This window comes from Lethenteron reissneri, chromosome 18 (assembly GCF_015708825.2).
Source record: "Lethenteron reissneri isolate LAM-NWPU_2019-01 chromosome 18, ASM1570882v1, whole genome shotgun sequence".
NCBI lineage: Eukaryota > Metazoa > Chordata > Hyperoartia > Petromyzontiformes > Petromyzontidae > Lethenteron > Lethenteron reissneri.
Window position 1 is genome coordinate 4,152,067 of NC_083796.1, and position 17,633 is coordinate 4,169,699.

Here is a 17,633-nt window from a genome sequence, read left to right on the forward strand (position 1 = left end):
CATGACAATCAAGGGTGACACTGTCCACACCCACAGAAGGCACAACAGTAAACCGTTAGAACTCAATTGTTTTTATTTCTGTACAACCATTTAGCTTAATTTGCACAACATTTGAGTCTATTCCACACTGTGTCGTCCCTAGCCCACGTTTAATGCTTCCAAACACTTTCTCTCATCTCTATTTGCATTGCTTGAAACAAGGGAAAGTGGGAAGGCAGGGACACCCACAATAACACTTAGACTAAGAAATGTAACACGAAGAAATGTTTGCCAAAAAAAATGACTGTGCCTGTCCCACTTGACAATAAATTGCCAAGGATCTCTTCAACGCAGGTCTCGAGGATAAGTAACAATAGTTGGGTCTAGTTCCTTCTGAGGCTGAATTCTGTAGATGTACCCAAGCAGACCTCCATCACGCCAATCCCCTGGCGCATAACGGCCACACCACATTGGTCAGCTTGTTGAGAAGCTCATCAATACCGCAGGTATGCATTCAACAAGAGGTTTAACAACGAAGCTACACTTGACTGATTGGCCGTGTCGGGTGGTGGAGGGTTGTGACATTTATAAATAACTCGATCTAACCCAAAAACGTTTATTATGAATAATATTGGTTATAAAAGCCTACGTGTTAAACTACACATGACCTTGGGACTGAGACTGGGCTATACAAGACTTGAACATCGCAATGAATTAGATTGTTAAAGCGTGTCCATGTCCAAGTCGGCTTATATTATTACAGAAGCTGATCTAGAATTATCCTCGACCTCAGAGGGCTACAGGACAATGAAACTGGGTTGGTCATCCTTATGAAAAGTGCTATATGCTTGGGAAACTCCTGACATGTTAAGAAATGTAAAGGCGACATATGCATGTGTGCTGTGATAAATTAGGAGTGCGAGCCGGGAAACTTGTATAGAGCATAGCAATCCCTTGCCAACTGCGGAATTCATGTACACACGGTTTATTATCTGTATAATCTCATCATAATAATGGACTTCTACCCTCAACATTAAAGTTATATGAAGTTAATTTAATGTTTATTTATATTTTATTATGTTGATGTGTAATGCACTGTATTTTATTCATGTTTAGTTCACAAACAGGCAAGTTAGTTAAGCTATGACGAGTCTGACCATGGCCGTGGTTCCCCTAACCCCCTATTTGCCATAGGCCTTGTATTTTACCAACCGCAGATTTGTCTACCACGGCCTTTTCCAGGAAAATTAACCTCCGCGGTTGGCGAGGGATTGCCTTATGGGCTTCCGACTCTTCCTTAGTAATGTTATTTGGAGTGCATGTACCGATTCCGTTAAAGAGGGCAAGCTTCACCAAATGAATAATGTGTAAGACTCTCCAAAAACACAGCATCTTCGCGACACAATTACTAGGACGAGTGTGCAAAAATCGTATAATTTAGACAAACGTTGACTCAAATTTGTTTTACCGTTGGCTGAAATGACACACCTTCGAGGTTGATCTCTATCCTACAACAGTAATGTACGTGCTCACTTGGACGCCCGTCATCAACCACGTGACCATCATCTGTGGGGAAGGTGCCGCTGTAGGGGCCCAGGTAGCTCACAGCTTCTCAATGAGCAGGGCCGATGCACCGCCGCCGCCATTGCAGATCGTAGCCATGCCGTACTCCCCTGCCTTCAGAGCATGCACCATGTGGCCAACGATCCGAGCCCCTGACATCCTGTAACGGTGTTTAAAAGACATGATGCCGATAACATTATGGGGGTAACGTTGGGGGAAAAAACTGCAAAAAAGAAAAATTGCTTGGCAGTGGCAGGGTGACTTGGATGTCATTGCACTGAGCTGACACCACTGAGATTGTGGGTTCGAATCCTGGTTAAAGCCACCTGTGATTATATTTGGTTGTCAAGTACAATGAGTTGATGGTTTCAGATCAGTCACCATGAGCCCCTAAAACTTTAATATATATTAGACCCACATGAGCCTCTTTAAGTAAACTTCTTTAAGTACTACACTCAGTATTTTTCATCATTAAGTTCATTTTTGCAAAGCAATCCAACCTGCTCTCTCACCTGGCTTATTATTTAATCGACATGCCTAGATGGCAGTCCATCGCATCCAAGACACGTGCTATGCAGCGGCTCCAACAGTGGCTTACCCAATGGGGTGACCCAAAGCGACAGCACCTCCGTTGATGTTGACACGCGCTGGGTCAATTTCCAGAATCTTGATGTTTGCCAGGACAACCACACTGAAGGCCTCGTTTATCTCCCACATGGCGATGTCTTCTTTCTTGATACCGCTGTGTTCCAGCGCCTGTGGGAGGGAAAACGTCACACGTGAAATGCCAGCGCAGCCCAAACCACACGCTACATACTTCATTTGCATAGTTTTTAATCAGGCATCTGGGATGTGCCTGATTTTGACACATCTCAGAAGCTAAGCAGGTTTGAGCCTGGGTAGTGCTCCCATGAGAAATCCCATACCTAAGAGGTTGATTTAACCTTTGGGGTTATGTATTGAACAGCACTTTTATGCTTTCCGCATTCAACAACCCGTACTGACCAACATGATGAAATATGATCTCCATGGCATCATGTGATGCACAGTCCATGTTGTATATTGTAGTCGCAAATATATAACTACCATGGCTTGAGAGTTCTCACCTTGGGCACAGCATAGGCAGGAGCAATTGGGAAGTCAATGGGATCCACCGCAGCATCTCCAAAGCCTAAACAGAATTTACCGTAATTATCTGTAAATGTTTTCAAAAGTTCAAGGAAATACAACATGAAAGAAAACAAAAGACTACGTCAGGGAGAGTATGGTCAAATAACCTCCACAACCCACATGATGTCAGGACACCGCCCTCATTTGGCAGTGGACCGCCAAAAGGCCTGTGCGTCAGAGGTCGCAACCGGGTACCCGATACCCGTACCCTACCCGATACCCGGCTACCCGTACCCGTTTGCGACCCTGGTGCGGCCGGGTACGGGTAGGCCGTGAGTCACCGGTGAGTAACCGTTTGTCACTCATTTCAGGTAGGGTACGGGTAGCGTACGGGTACTGGTACCCGGCCGGGTACGGGTACCCATTTGCGACCCTAGTGCGGCCAGGTACGGGTACGGGTAAGGAATCAAAACCCGTTTGCGACCTCTGCTGTGCGTGTACCGCTTCAAGTAAGGAGCGCGTAAGGGGATGGATGCAGTGTAAACAAGTCGTCGTGCAGTGGGCAGGCGGTACCGGCCACACGTGCGAGGGGTGTGACGCCCAGCCGTTTGGCCGCCTGCGCCGTCATGAGAACCAGAGCGGCTGCCCCGTCGTTGAGGGTGCTCGCGTTGGCCGCGGTCACTGTGCCTGCAGAGAGCGAAGACCCACGGCGATTCATCAACCGCGCGGACACGTGGATGCGCAGGGAATCAATGCCCCGGACGTTAGGGATTTTTATGGCAAGGCTGTTGAGGGGGTAAGGTTCTAACAGTTGGGCCTGACGCCCAAGTTTCAGTCCTTGCAGCAACAATCTGGAGAGAAACAACAAGTTGGTCAATCTCGTAATCTTTTGGCCTGATCTCTCCTGTTGTCTGGAGCCAATATCTCGATGGTGAATTTCTAAATGAGACCTCTGTTGACTGTTAAGATCGGCCGATACATTTAACAGACTGCTCTCATGAACTTCACGGCTTGATAATCTCAATGTCAATGATTGGCAATTTCCTGTCATCCATACTGTGTTCAACAACCATGCTGGAGAATGCAAAAACATTTTTTCCTTCTGTATGCAATATATACATTGTTTTTTAGACATCTTAGTTCCTTGTTTTGAATCCAACCGAGCCATCAGCTGATGCACAGGATAGCATTTCTCATGCATGTTACTGTATTTATAGTCGATGTCAGCACTTCTGCTCTCTACCCAACAGCTGCATTTCAGTTCTGTGGGGTACTACATTGCAATAAATGTGCTCATGTTTAGGGGAAACGTCACATTTCCCATTACACTGTTACAGCAAATCTTTCAAAGAGTCAGGCTTGAAACAATGCGTTTAAACATTTACCATTTTCCTTCTGGAACACAGTCTTCAACTTGGGAACTTTGCTGAAATCCACCCGCCGGAACTCTTCATCCTCCGATACCACCACGTCCGGTTTGCCTGTGGCAGGGGTAAACAAAGTTAAACAATTAAACTTTGTTCCTATCGAATCCAAAGCAACTCAATAGCTAAAAGACATCCAATGTTCATTACAGGTTTATGCCAAACAACGACCACGATCACACACAAAAGCACAACCGTTTGACTCTCGGTAACAAATGCTAGCCTCGGCAGGCATCCTGGGACTTGTGAAGAAGAGTACGTCAGTTTAACAATGAGGAGCTGAGATGGGCGGGCGGCTCAAAGATAGGAGTGCTGAGCTGGCACTACCGAGATCCTCAAGGGTAACTGGCTTGATGGTCTCGGCCTGGCCATCAATGGCTGCACGTAAAATAAATCACGTTCAATTTGCAGCCAACTGGCAACATTCCAGCGGCGAGAAGTAAAATCATGAGTTTTACTGTCACGTGACAAAGAATACTCTCTTTCGCAGGGCGGTTGGGTAAATATTGCCCCCTACTGTGTGGACTGGGGGTCACCTCAAATGGTCCTCAGAAGAGGTTCTGGAGTTTGTCCTCCAATACAAACAATCCATTCCTAACTCTCGCAGAGCAGTGTTCTGTGAGAATTACGGCTGGATTGTTTGTCTCATGACTTAACAAAGACAGCACAGTTGAGATAAAATTTGGATAAATAAAACAAAAAGATGAAAAATATGCCAAGACCCAGACCTTTCTTGGTGATGGTGACAGGCACCACCTCCTTGACCAGCTTGCCAGACTCCCAAGCCTTTTGGCTGCGCTGGTACGAGGAGATGGCGTACTGGTCCTGAGCCTCACGTGACAGCCCGAACTTGCGTGCGGTGTTCTCTGCACAGTTGCCCTGCAGTTTGAGATGGTGGTGAACACATGGAGAATGAAGCTTTCGTGACTGCAAGGATTCATATTCTTAGGTTTTTTCGGTAAAGTCACGTAGGTAAAACATTAACAAAGGCTCACCCTCTTATGAATAAAAAAGTGTGCTTTACTTGGCCCTTCCCCCCCCCTCTCCAACCATTATATAAACGGAGTGGTTGCTCCTGCAATCTCTCATTTACTTGATACAGCTGTAGTGGCTGTGACGGTTCCACCTGAAGACGGAAGCTTGTGTTGCCTCCGAAACGTCGTGATTTTTTATTTTATTTTACTTTTATTAATTTTAATGTTTTACCTACGTGACTTTACCGAAAAAACCTAAGAACATGGAGAATGGGCACAGGGACCATAATACACATGTCCCAAAACCTGTCACGTGGTCCAAGTTGGCCAGTGTCAACCATCAAGATTTATTTATCGCTTCTCAAAGGACATGTGAGAAACCGAGCGCGGTTTTCCAGGTTGGGCTGCGTGTCAGGCATTTCTTCTCTCAAAGTAGCACGTGGCGAAAGCTTGAAAGCAGAAATGCTCGACATGCAGCCCTTGAATCACACGCGGCTGCGAAAACATACGCGTTAAAAACGGCATGTGAAAATCATAATCTAGCAACTGCGGAGGCGAGGGGTGGTAGATCACAGGAAATGTTGACTTCACCTGTTCCATCTGTATGGGATAGCGGGTTTCCCTCTCACATGCAACATGTATTCTCCAGGTCCTCCGGTTTCCTCACACATTTAAACACTCGTTAATTGGCTGATAATAACTTAATATATAGAGGATCACCGAGCTTGGGGGGGAATTTTGTGCCAGGTCACCGCGTCGCTGCCTTTCCCGCTTGTCTGTGGTTCCTCGCGATCTGAGTCGCTCTCTCTCTTCGAGATCGAGTGAAAACCGCGCGTGTTACAAGTTTATATTGTAAGCATTATTCTTGCCAACTCTGGGTGATTTGGTCAGAGGCTGACAAAGCACAATAGTTATTAAGCGAGAAAGTCAAGCTGTGTTTCAGGAATGTGTATGAAAGCCAAGTTGCGAATGCAATTGGTTTAAGCTGGTGCCCACCATGTGGATCTTGTTGTAGACGTCCGTTAGTCCATCGTGGACAATTAAATCTTCCAGGGAGACGCGGCCGTACGGCGGATCTTCACGCCGCATGATGAAGGGGACGTTGGACATGCTCTCCATACCGCCCGCAACCATCACTTCCTGCACGCATGCGAACAGACAAAGCTCCCCTCTGTAGCCATACGGACTGTTGGAGGAAGCTCTGTGTGCTCTGATCACCTATTTAGAGGCTGGAGTGGCGCATCAAGGGGCGATATGGCCAGAAACATGCATGGCCAAATGTGTCACCCCATGTTTACACACTGCACATAGCACTCATTTAAGGCTCAGTCAACATAGGAGAGATCCAGGACAAGTCCTGATGCCACTTGTCCCCGACGTTGGCTGTGACCAGGAATCAAACTTCGGTGTGCATGTACAAAGACAAAGATCCCACGTATAGTCTTAACAGACTGTTGGGGCAAGTGCTGTTAGTGAACACCTATGAAGGCCAGCACTGCACATAAGGGGGTGGGTGGGCAACACCACGCCCGGCTGCCTTCGTCTCCCTAGTGACGATGTTTACACACTGCACTAGGTACTCATTTGAGGCTGAGTCGACTTCCAGGAGGCCCAGGACCGGTTCAGATAATCATCACTTGTGTTGGCCGTGAACGGGAATTGAACCTAGGTTGCCGGGTTCGTAGCGCAGTGTGCTAGCTGCTACCCAACCGCTCCCCACGTGTGCATCTACACAGATCCACACGCACAATGTGATCAACAAAGCGCACCACAGCACTTGCGTACAACGCACAAATTGTGAATACTGAAAACACCATCGTAATCCCCTCCCTCTGACCTGGTGGCCACACATGAGGCTCTGTGACGCCATCATGATCGCCTTCATCCCTGAAGCGCACACTTTGTTGATGGTTGTGGCAGGAGTTGAGATTGGCAAACCTGAAAATGTGCAAACGGTTTGCATTACTTAATTTATCTTTATAAATCCAGCATAGGGTCATTAAAGCTCACGTGGTTTGTTTACAAGTAGCTCACTAAATTAACATTCTAATCAAACATCACCGCTACAAAACTTATTTTAAGAATGTATAAACAATCATTAAGTGGATGAAAACATCTTAATATATATAGGACTGCAGAAATTGGGCAATTGTTGGCACCAGCTCATCACCTGGCTGCCTTACAACTTGTCTGTTGTTCCTCAGCAACTGTGAGATACAATTGTATAAACTGGTATAAAACTATAAATTGTCATAATTAAGAAAAGCTACCAGCAGTGGATAACGTCATCAAATTTCTCATTGGCTGACAATTTTTTTTATTTATAAAAAAATAACAGGTGGCCCAGATGACTCAGGATTATGAGCCACTACTGATGAGATGCTGCGTTATAATTCAGGTTTTATTTACCTGTGATTAAATCAGATTCCCAAGTGTAGAGTGAGTTGATGAGCTCAGCCCGGTCATAAATGACAGGGGGAAAAAATTATTTAATTTGGTTTTCACTGAATCTGACAGCCAACTCTGCGAAATAAAATTGTTGGTTGTTGCATGTGCAGAACTTTAGTTTTGTAGCTACAGTTGAATGTCGCTTGGTCACAGGAAAGAGGGAAGTGGATGTTGCCACCTTTGAATTTAAGAAAAAATATGGACACCGGTCACATATGAATAGGTTGTTACTTTACATAGCAACATCGCCCCCTACTGGCAGACTGATGCTCATTTGCAGACTAGTGCTGCACGCACCTTGTGCCACCACGAGGTGGTTGCCAGTGGACAATCACCTTGGATAGACTGCCGTAACGCAACAGGGCAGTTGAGATGAGATGGTGAGGAATTTAAAAGCCCTATAATTGCAAATCCTGAAAGTCATATACAGGCAGTCCCTGGGTTACGGAAGGGTTAGGCTCCCAAGAACGATCCCTAACCCAAATTTTCCTTATATCGGAAACCAGAGGTGTGGACTCGAGTCATGTGACTTGGACTCGAGTCAGACTCGAGTCATGAATTTGATGACTTCAGACTCGACTTGGACTTGCATAACAATGACTTTGTCCCACCTCTGAGGTGTGGACTCGAGTCATGTGACTTGGACTCGAGTCAGACTCGAGTCATGAATTTGATGACTTCAGACTCGACTTGGACTTGCATAACAATGACTTTGTCCCACCTCTGTCGGAAACTGAACAATTCTCCCCCAAAATCAAGATAAAACCCCATAGCCGGAAACAGTTGTGCCTCCCCTACCCGATTACTAGGTTCGTTTTTTCTCAGTACTGTATCGCGTATGTCAACCGTTTTCAATCGCTACCTTTATCGTATTGCTGTACATACGCTCTGCACTTCCTATGATTCTTTCATTTAATCGAATATCTACCCTAACACTACCCATAATTAAACTAATGGAACATAGACTGTATCCAATTGTTTATGAATACCACGAAACATTTTATTATTAATTGTTAACAGAAAGCAGTCACTTCCGAATGTTCTTTTACAGTGCATTAGGCTAGGCCTGGACTTCTCCGATTGTTGTTGGTTGAGACCGTACGCAATAATAGTGTAATGGTGTTAAATAAAGCACATACAGTAAATCACTCATGAAATACACCTAAAGTTAAGAAAACGAGCAATATAAACATGGGAAAAATAGAGTTCTAAGCATAGAAAACAATTATGTAACACTACAAAAGGAAAATAAATACATAAGGCTACAAAAAAATCAATTTACCATATTCCTAGTGAAGCTCGGGCTTGGTGAAGGTGGCGTTTTGGTGGAGTAAGGCGTGAGGTGGGGCTTACGCCTCGCTCCACGGTATGCATCCTCAACCTCACCGCGCTGCACCGTTTGCGCTTACGTAACTAAGGCAACAATGTCTGCATATTGAATTTGTCTTAACACGATTTATTGGAGCATTTCCGTAAGGTCGGATTTCCATAAGTTGGGTCTTCCGCAACCTGGGGGGACTTACTGCATGCTGACAAATATGTGTTTGGGAGAATGCCGAAGCCGCAGCCAAAACAGTGCTGAGGAGACCCATCTGATAAAGCAGAGGAGTTGTGGAAGCTTATTATGTGTGGGTGGCAACCCTGCAAGGCAGCGATTGGCTCACCTGCTGCGATGAGCGCCTGCCTGGCTGGCGCCTGCCCCTCTCCGCCCTGCAGCACGTTCCCCATGTACACCTCCTGCACATCCTCCGGGCGAATGCCTGCATGTGGGGCAGTCACACAAAGGTAAACGATATTGCATCGGAAATATAAATGTTTGATCAAATCTATGAACACGTTTATCAACCATCTCAGCTATGGTTCATCAAAAGACAAAGATTCCCCATAAAGCCTTCAACAGACTGTTGGAGCAAGTGCTGTTAGCGAGCACCTTCTGAAGGTCGGCACGGCACACGATGGGGTGAGTGTCCAGCACCACGCCTGACCACGTTTGTCTCCCCAGTGGCAATGTTTACACATTACACCAGGTACTCATTTAAGGCTGACTCGACCTAGGGGAGGCCCAGGACTGGTTCAAATAATCGTCACTGGTGTTGGCCGTGAGCGGGAATCGAACTCGGGTGGCCGGGTTCGAAGCACAGGGCGCTAACCGCCATACCACCGCTTCCCACACACACACACCCACATTGAATCAACCGCCATACTACAGGATACAAACATTTGCCTTCATCTCTATGATGTGTTCTCGGGTTGTACTGGGTGTTGTTTGGCATGATGTCTGACATCACAATGTGCTGGGAGCTTCTTCAGTTCCTCAATTCTTGAAGAATCTCCCAGCATGTGGAGCGAATCAACACATTGTATGACCAGAAAATTTCATAAAGCTATGCAGCCGAAGCCACAGTAGTTTACTTTTTTTCCTTTCATCCTTCCCCACTCTACTATAGTTTGTACCCCGAGCCTGCCTTGCAAATGAGATTTTTTTTTTACATTTCATTTGGCTCTCACTTGATCAGAAACTAAATATAGGAACGGGCAAGGAGTGCTGTAAAATAAACAAATGCATCGCAGCATGGCACAACATTTTTGCGAGCAACAAAAAACATAAATTTCAAGTGAATCAAGAAAAAAAAACTACTTTATTTCACCAGCTGAGTTGCTCATGAAGATTATTTTACAATAGACACCCTTGTGTTGACAAAAATATATTTTGGTGGAAAAAGTATATTTTTCTTGTAATTTAACCATGGAAAATTATTACATATCGAAGGAACTTGGATTGACAACCAAAATAAGGCTCTTGCAAATGCATTACAGCATCTCTAACAGCTGCTCGATGTAGAATTTGTGAAGGCTTGTCAATATGGAAACTTATAAGTATATTTGCATTTATGAAGGTTGTTTTTGCTAGATTTAACGTACATGTTTTTCCTATAGTTTATGTGCTCAATTAAATGTCATTCATTACACGTTCACCAGTCTCTTATCAGTGAGCAGATCTGCACATGTATATTATGAAAATGAATCGCCCTCTAAGCACATTTTATACTTTGACTCCTGTTTAGTCTGGTTTTTGTTTTTGCAGTACAAAAGGGAAATAAACGCACCTAAAATAACATGCTGACATGATACTTTACCTTCTCACACTCACCACAAAGACAAAGATCCCCCATATAGCTTTAACAGACTGTTGGGGCAAGTGCTGTTACCGATCAACACCTATGAAGGCTGGCACGGCACACGAGGGGGTGGCTGGTCAGCACCACGCCTGGCCGCCTTTGTCTCCCCAGTGGCAATATTTTTGCGCACCACAGGTACTCATTTGAGGCTAAGTCGACCTAGTGGAGGCCCAGGACCGGTTCAGATAATCGTCACTGATGTTGACCGTGAGCAGGAATCAAACTCATATCACCGGGTTTGTAGCGTAGCGTGCTAAGCAGTACACTTACCGCTCCCCATCACACACACAACCCACACAGCCACCAGTTCCCCATAATCATCATAATGTTCCTGGAACACTATCGGCCATCAGCCAAAGACTACCCTGCACACACCTCCCAGGCACAGAGCTCCACACACACACAAACACAAAACGTACCAGATTTCTGCACGGCAGCTTGGATCGCGATGGAGCCCAGTTTGGGGGCAGTGATCGAGGACAGGGAACTCCGGAATGAGCCGACCGGTGTACGTACGGCACTGACGATGACCACCTCCTGCGCAAATATAAAATATGGACATATATATACAAATGGACGCCAGTTACTGGGCAGCCACTCAATATATCACTAGAGTGGCTGGAACTCATAACATTGGGGGCACCAAACATGTATGCACGATACATGACTACAGTAGTCTCAAGGCCTCCCCATACCACACTGGTTATGGGGGTCGTTCGACCATACTTTACCATGCTGGTCAGTGTTGGGTGTGTAAAGGTGGAGTGCCCAAATTGAACTCAGGGGGCGAGGGTTCACAGCGCAGCGTGCCAATCACTATGCAATTAATTCACTCCGAATACATGTGCGGTGGCTGGAAATGCTCATGTTCATGACAATGAGTTGGGGTGCAACAGCCTCATATTTTGCAGGTGAAATGTCTTGACAGACTTACAGCAAGGCATCACCAGAATGAAATTCCCCCACCGTTATGTGTACGTATTGCCCCTGTTTGTAACCCAGAAGAAATGGCCACTCACGTTCAGCGCAGACCCAGACGTGTAGCTTCTTTGCAGCCATTGATTCTGCGCCAAAAATATCCAGAACATTTTCGTTATGGCACATTGATATATTCACACACTGCAGGATGGGGGAGTTCAACATCACGTCACAACACCACCGCGAGATCTCCCCTCCCCCCCCCTGGTTTGCCTGTTGGAAAGAAACTGTTCCCCCAGTGAAGGTGCCTTTGAACAGCGTTGAGAGATTTCCTTGTCACGCACTGTGTGTTTACCCACCAACGGAATTTAAACGGTGATTGCGTTAACGCTAAACATTCGTACAGAGCTTGCATTTTAGGTGACATTCTTTGTCCTCTGGCCTACATTTTTTGGGGAGTATTTGGTTGCATAAAGCAATAAAAAATGGGCACGTTTTTTTTAACGAGTTCATAAAGCAGTTTTCATGTTTCTTGTCCATCAAACATTAATTCCAAATATGCAATAGAATGCAAGTCAAAAACTTCACGTTAAAAGCTAAATAATGTAAGATGTTTGTATCCGGTAAAGGTAACATAAAGGTGCAGCCCTCCAATTGCCTGCTCAGCCCACTGATGTCAGAAAGGCCTCCACTAAAAGGAAGATCTAGAGAAGCTTCTCGAGAGGGTATTTGGCCTATTCTTCCACGCTGCCAGTGTGTATAGAACGAAGCGAGAGTATAACCACACTTTAACCCACCACTCACGACCTTTCGATCAACTAAGGTGGATGAACATTTAGGTCATTTTCAAACAATTCATACGAGTTCAATTGTGATTCATTAACATACTACTGTATGGTTGTATGGTTATATGGTCGGTGTTACTAAACCTAGTTAATATTCTCACAAGAAAGCAGTGTGAGGTGGCTTTACAGCATGCATATTCATGAGTTTAGCGGTCGTCTTCCAGCCATAAGTGACACGAAACTTCTCACGTACAGGGATAGGCATGGGACTGTCTGACACTGCAGCCATCTCGCTAGACCACAGCACTGGCCAATACTCCGACCTCAAATGCCCCCGTATTTCCATTACCCTGCAAGGAAGCACGCGTGGAACTTCATACACTCAGCGTGACTGCTCTGCATTGGGAATCATAGGGACAAACTTTAGAGGGTGATCCAGTTTTAGATACTCTACTGATTTCTAATCACCCTCTTGACAGTCTTCTCAACGGGTGATTGCCTATTGTGTAATTTTTATGGCTCCGTATCTTACAGAGGATAACATTTAAATATGTAATAAGTGTGTTGAGATTGGTGACAGACATGTAGAGGCTTAGAAATACAATGTCTCCATATTCTTTAAGTGGGGAATCTATAAATAGTTCACCATTGTAGTTTGTAGTTATGATGAAAATTTTAAGCACACTGATCTTGATGTTGGGCCCCTGAAAAGTATGACTTGAAAGTTGAAAAGTTTCACTTACAGGGCAGGGGACAGCCTAACATTCTCAAGTGCTTCACTCAAGTCTTGTGCAAAACACTTGGCAACATATGATCCCTCTCATCAGTGAACCAAGTAATTTACCTCCCAAGGAGTGTGCTGTAGGCCAAGCCTGATATCATGTTTACTAGTATTACACATGATAATGAAATTGTCACAATTTACAAAGTCCTGCAGCTCTTTATCAGTTCTATCGCTAAATGTGCAGTTCCCGTTAAAGTACTTACATATTCTTGGTTCTTTCGGTAAAGTCACGTAGAAGCTTTAAATCAATACTAACATACAATGAAAGCAAACACGTCTTGATTCCCCTATATTAATACAGCGTGTTTATGATATCCAGTAGTGGCCCCAGGGTTCCAGTGACCTGGTTGTGAGGGCAGCAAGGCGTGGAGTTATCTCCTTGTTAAGTGTGAAGGTCACTGGGCTGTTATGACCAGCGCTGGTACCTCGAGTGTGCAAACAGGTGTACAATGTGCACAACGAATAATAAATTGGTCTACGGTCACCATCATCAGCCATGATCAATCCACTGCTTGATGAAGGCCTCCTCAAGCTGTGACCGATCTCTCATGGTCGAGCGATGCATCGTCAACTCCATTTAGTTTTTGAACGTGAGCTGATGTCATAGCTTCATCTCAGCAGTGGACGTGTCCTCTAAGATGCGTTTCCTCAATCTTGATTTGAAGCTCTCGTGACTGCAGGAATCCATACTCGGGTTCTTTCGGTAAAGTCACGTTGGTATAAAATGAAATAAATCACGACGTTTCGATCGCAACACAAGCAATCGTCATCAGGAGAAAAAAAAAAGCAGTACATTTTTCTCTCGATGACGATTGCTTTTTTTGCGATCGAAACGTCGTGATTTATTATATTTTATACCTACGTGACTTTACCGAAATAACCAAAGAGTATGCGTTTCCTCATTTGGCTGCCATTCCTTCCTTCGTTTTCACTACCGGTCACGATTTCTCCTCCCAACGTGTGCTGTCCAAACCCACTAACATTTTGTAACAGTTCCATTCAAATAATAAAAAAAAAAATGCGATGCAAGATGCCAAAGCAATTAATTGCCATACAAATGCAAGTACCGTTACCATTATACCAATTACTTGGTGATGCTGCATTAGTAGTGGGGGACAAGCACAATGATAAGATAGTGATATCTACTAATTTGTATGTGTTCCCTGATCCATGTGTTTCTCTTTATGTCTGCGTTATTCAAAGTCGACAAAACTGCGGTTGCCCAGCCGGCTACAGCCATACTGACAGGACTAAGTAAGAAGACCAAAATGTTCAACAAGCATTGGGCGAGATTCAATTATGGGGGGGTTTGTTCATCAACTAGCGGTGAACATTCCACGCTCTTATTATATAGCAGGGACCGGTTGAGTGAAACCTGCAGCCCACCGAGGTGATTCTCACTTCACCGACCTGTGAAGATGATGCCGATGGTGGACGTGGGTGTTACTCTTTGGTTCTTTCGGTAAAGTCCCGTAGGTATAAAATAAAATAAATCAAATCACGACGTTTCGACCGCAACACAAGCAATCATCATCAAATTTCGATTTAAAACTTTCGTGACTGCAGGGATTCATCTTCTTGGTTCTTTCTGTAAAGTCACGTAGATGGGAAATACTAAAATAATACAAATAAAACATAATAACAGGGCTGTTCTTCACCTGAGGACGGCTGCTTGCGTTGTGGCCGCAACGTCGTGAGAATTGTATTTTATTATGTTAAATTTTTATTATTTTATTATTTCCCTTCTACGTGACTTTACCAAAATAACAAAGAAGATCAATCATCATCAGTTGGGAAAACCACAGCACGAACATTTTTGCTGAAGTGGGAGAGAGATCCCGGGGTAAGATCGACGTGGGTGTTGTTGGGGACGACTCGACTTCGACTAGGATGTGAAATCCCACAAATTGCAGGTATTGATGCCCAAAATCAACCACGGCGCTTTCATTTGCAACCCACGCGCTCCACCCCGACACGACACCGCTGCTGGCAGCAGTGGATGCCGTACGATTCGCCGTCAGCTCGGCAGACACGGGGCTTTTGGCTGAACTCGTGTCTCACCCCGACACCATCGGGCTCAACGTTAATCACTTGCAAACCAAGGCGACCCCGCCGACCCACGAGCCGCGCCAAAGCCGCACGGCTCATCAGCTGCCGTGCACACGCAGGATAACCAACCGCGCTCGTAATTCGTTTACAAAAAAATGTCAACAAGATCAGTCCGGATAAAAGCCTCGGCAAGACGTTTCGTAGCGAGTGCTGTTAGCGAGCTATACCTATTAAGGCCGGCAACCACTCCCGGCCGCCTTCGTCTCCCCAGTGGCGACGTTCAACAAAGACGAACACTATGAGATCTCCTTTACCAGTGGCAAAATATAGTAATAGGTTTTTACCCTTTAACTGGTACAAAATCTGACACCTTTATACAATTATTGCAAACATGATGCCTTGTATAAAGGTGTCAGATTTTGTACCAGTTAAAGGGTAAAAACCTATTACTAAAGACAAACAAAGACAAGGAAATTCGCCAAGGGCAGCGAACGTGAGAGCAAGTTCGGAACGCCAGAAATGAATCAGTGGCGAATCAGCCTGGGATGGAGCAGACAGCAAAAAAAACACGGCTATTGGGAGAAGCATGGAAAGAGACAGCGGTGAAGCGGGCAGTGTGGATGCAGCAACGTGCAAAGCGTTAAGGAAGCTGGCAGCAATATTAGAATTGGCCACCATGCAACGGAATCCCAAGTCATCAAGTCAGCCACACTGGTGTCAGGCATTGAGAAGGAGGACCACTCCAACACCATGGCAATACAAAGGACCCCCCCCTCCCGTATATCCTCAACAGGCTGTAGGGGCAAGTGCTGTTAGCGAGCACCTATGAAGGCCGGCACAGTGGCACACGAGTGGGTGGGTGGCCAGCACCACCAATACACAACACAGGGAGAGGGGGGGTGGGGGGTGTGCATGGTAATTCTCTGTCTCTCACCACCAGCAAGGCGGCCCGGGGCGCCCTGAGCGAGGGAGAGGCGGCACGGCACAGCATGGCTCCTTCTCGTGGTCACCTCCTCGCTCGGTGGCTGCCCGCGTCTCACTTAACAGCTGATGAGTCAGCTGAAGCCGAACCAGGCGGGTGGTGGTGGGGCGGGGGGGGTGTGTCTGTGACGTCACGCCGAGGCGGCCAATAGGTGGCAGCCACGCCCCCTCACCCTTGTCACCGTTCGGGGGCGTGACGTCATGGGGCCGTTGATTGGCCAATAGGATGAAGCGGAGACCGCGGCCCCCTTTCGCCGTTGTCGTGTGGGGAGTGACGTCACGCGCGTGTTAACTGGTGCGTGGTGGTTGTCGCTGTGCGGGGATGACGTCATTGATGTTTGTTGCGATGACATCACTCGACTGTCCCGCATTGAGCGAGGAGTTGTGACGGTGTGATGTCATTAGGTGGCTTCGCCAATCGGTTGAAGTGTGGGAGAAGCGAGGTGTGATGTCATTAGCAACGTAAGTGAGAAATACGTAAACGAAAAAATATAGTAAATAATTTAAACATGCTTCGCTTAAATACACCCCCCCCCAATATTCAAATATGCTCAAAATGTCCCCCCCAATATATTGCTATAAAATAGATTTCTGTTTATATCATTGTGGTCATGGTTGTACTTTATTAATCCCGAATCTCTGCCATTACATACAATGAAACAAGAAAAGGTAAAACAAACAGAAAAGTAATACAATACACTACTCGACAATATTGTAAAAAATATATAAAAAGTCCATCCTATGTGTTAGTGAATTTTGTTATATTTTAGGCAGGAAATGCCAGGAAATGAGTTTTTAAATTTAGATTTTTTTTCTGGGGGGGGGGGACACCCAGACCCCCTGGAAGATTTGGTCCCCCCCAATGTTGACTCCATGGTTACGGTCTTGGATAATACCAATTTAGCGTTAGCCAAGTTAACGGGCCCTATAGTGTTGAAGTGGAGATCCCATAAAACGTATGTGGTTGCCTGTGGCAGACTTTGTAGCATAAGGCATTGGTGACTACGATATTGTGTTAACGAGTCTTAATAAGGACGAAACTTATTCGTCTATCTCAATGCCTGCCAGTCAGTCAAACGATATGTATTTTGATTATGTACTAAGACAAAATCTATCGCAATGCACTTCAAGAAATACTGACGGATTTTTTTCGCATCAAGAGCAAGCAACGGTGCACTGCAAGAGGTCACAGGGAGAGATGTTAACTACCTCGCCCGGTATACAAGGAGGTCGTGGGTTCGATCCCGACCCTGACCCGTGTACATTTGGAGTTTGCGTGTCTCACTCCCCGTGGTTTCCGTGGATTTGTATCTGGGTCCTCTGGTTATTCCCTCCACATTAAAAAACACGCGTTTAGAGTATTTGGCTGCTGTAAATTTCCACATAAGTCACTTCCTATTCTTGGTTCTTTCGGTAAAGTTACGTGACTTTACCGAAAG

The 17,633-nt window shown here is 45.5% G+C and overlaps 1 protein-coding gene across 1 annotated transcript; it reads right to left on the reverse strand.

The window, feature by feature from the left end:
* Positions 1 to 55: 55 nt before the first annotated feature.
* ACAT1 (acetyl-CoA acetyltransferase 1) lies at positions 56 to 16,303 on the reverse strand. Its single transcript, XM_061553498.1, has 12 exons — positions 16,148 to 16,303; positions 11,697 to 11,741; positions 11,097 to 11,214; positions 9,163 to 9,258; positions 6,888 to 6,988; positions 6,047 to 6,190; positions 4,805 to 4,955; positions 4,038 to 4,133; positions 3,226 to 3,339; positions 2,649 to 2,713; positions 2,141 to 2,298; positions 56 to 1,702 (listed from the first exon to the last, which is right to left on the reverse strand). Exons 1-12 carry the CDS (start codon positions 16,202 to 16,204, stop codon positions 1,582 to 1,584), a joined length of 1,266 nt encoding a protein of 421 aa, XP_061409482.1. The 5' UTR covers positions 16,205 to 16,303; the 3' UTR covers positions 56 to 1,581.
* Between the last annotated feature and the right edge of the window lie 1,330 nt (positions 16,304 to 17,633).

What these genes read in the sequence shown, in the direction of transcription:
- ACAT1 (XM_061553498.1), bottom strand. Translation starts at nt 16,204, where the DNA reads ATGCTGTGCCGTGCCGCCTCTCCCTCGCTCAGGGCGCCCCGGGCCGCC. An exon ending in GCAGGCGCTCATCGCAGCAG is followed by an intron (nt 6,989 to 9,162) that starts GTGAGCCAATCG and finishes GCACATTTTCAG; the next exon opens with GTTTGCCAATCTCAACTCCT. An exon ending in CTGCCTATGCTGTGCCCAAG is followed by an intron (nt 2,299 to 2,648) that starts GTGAGAACTCTC and finishes TCCCTCCCACAG; the next exon opens with GCGCTGGAACACAGCGGTAT.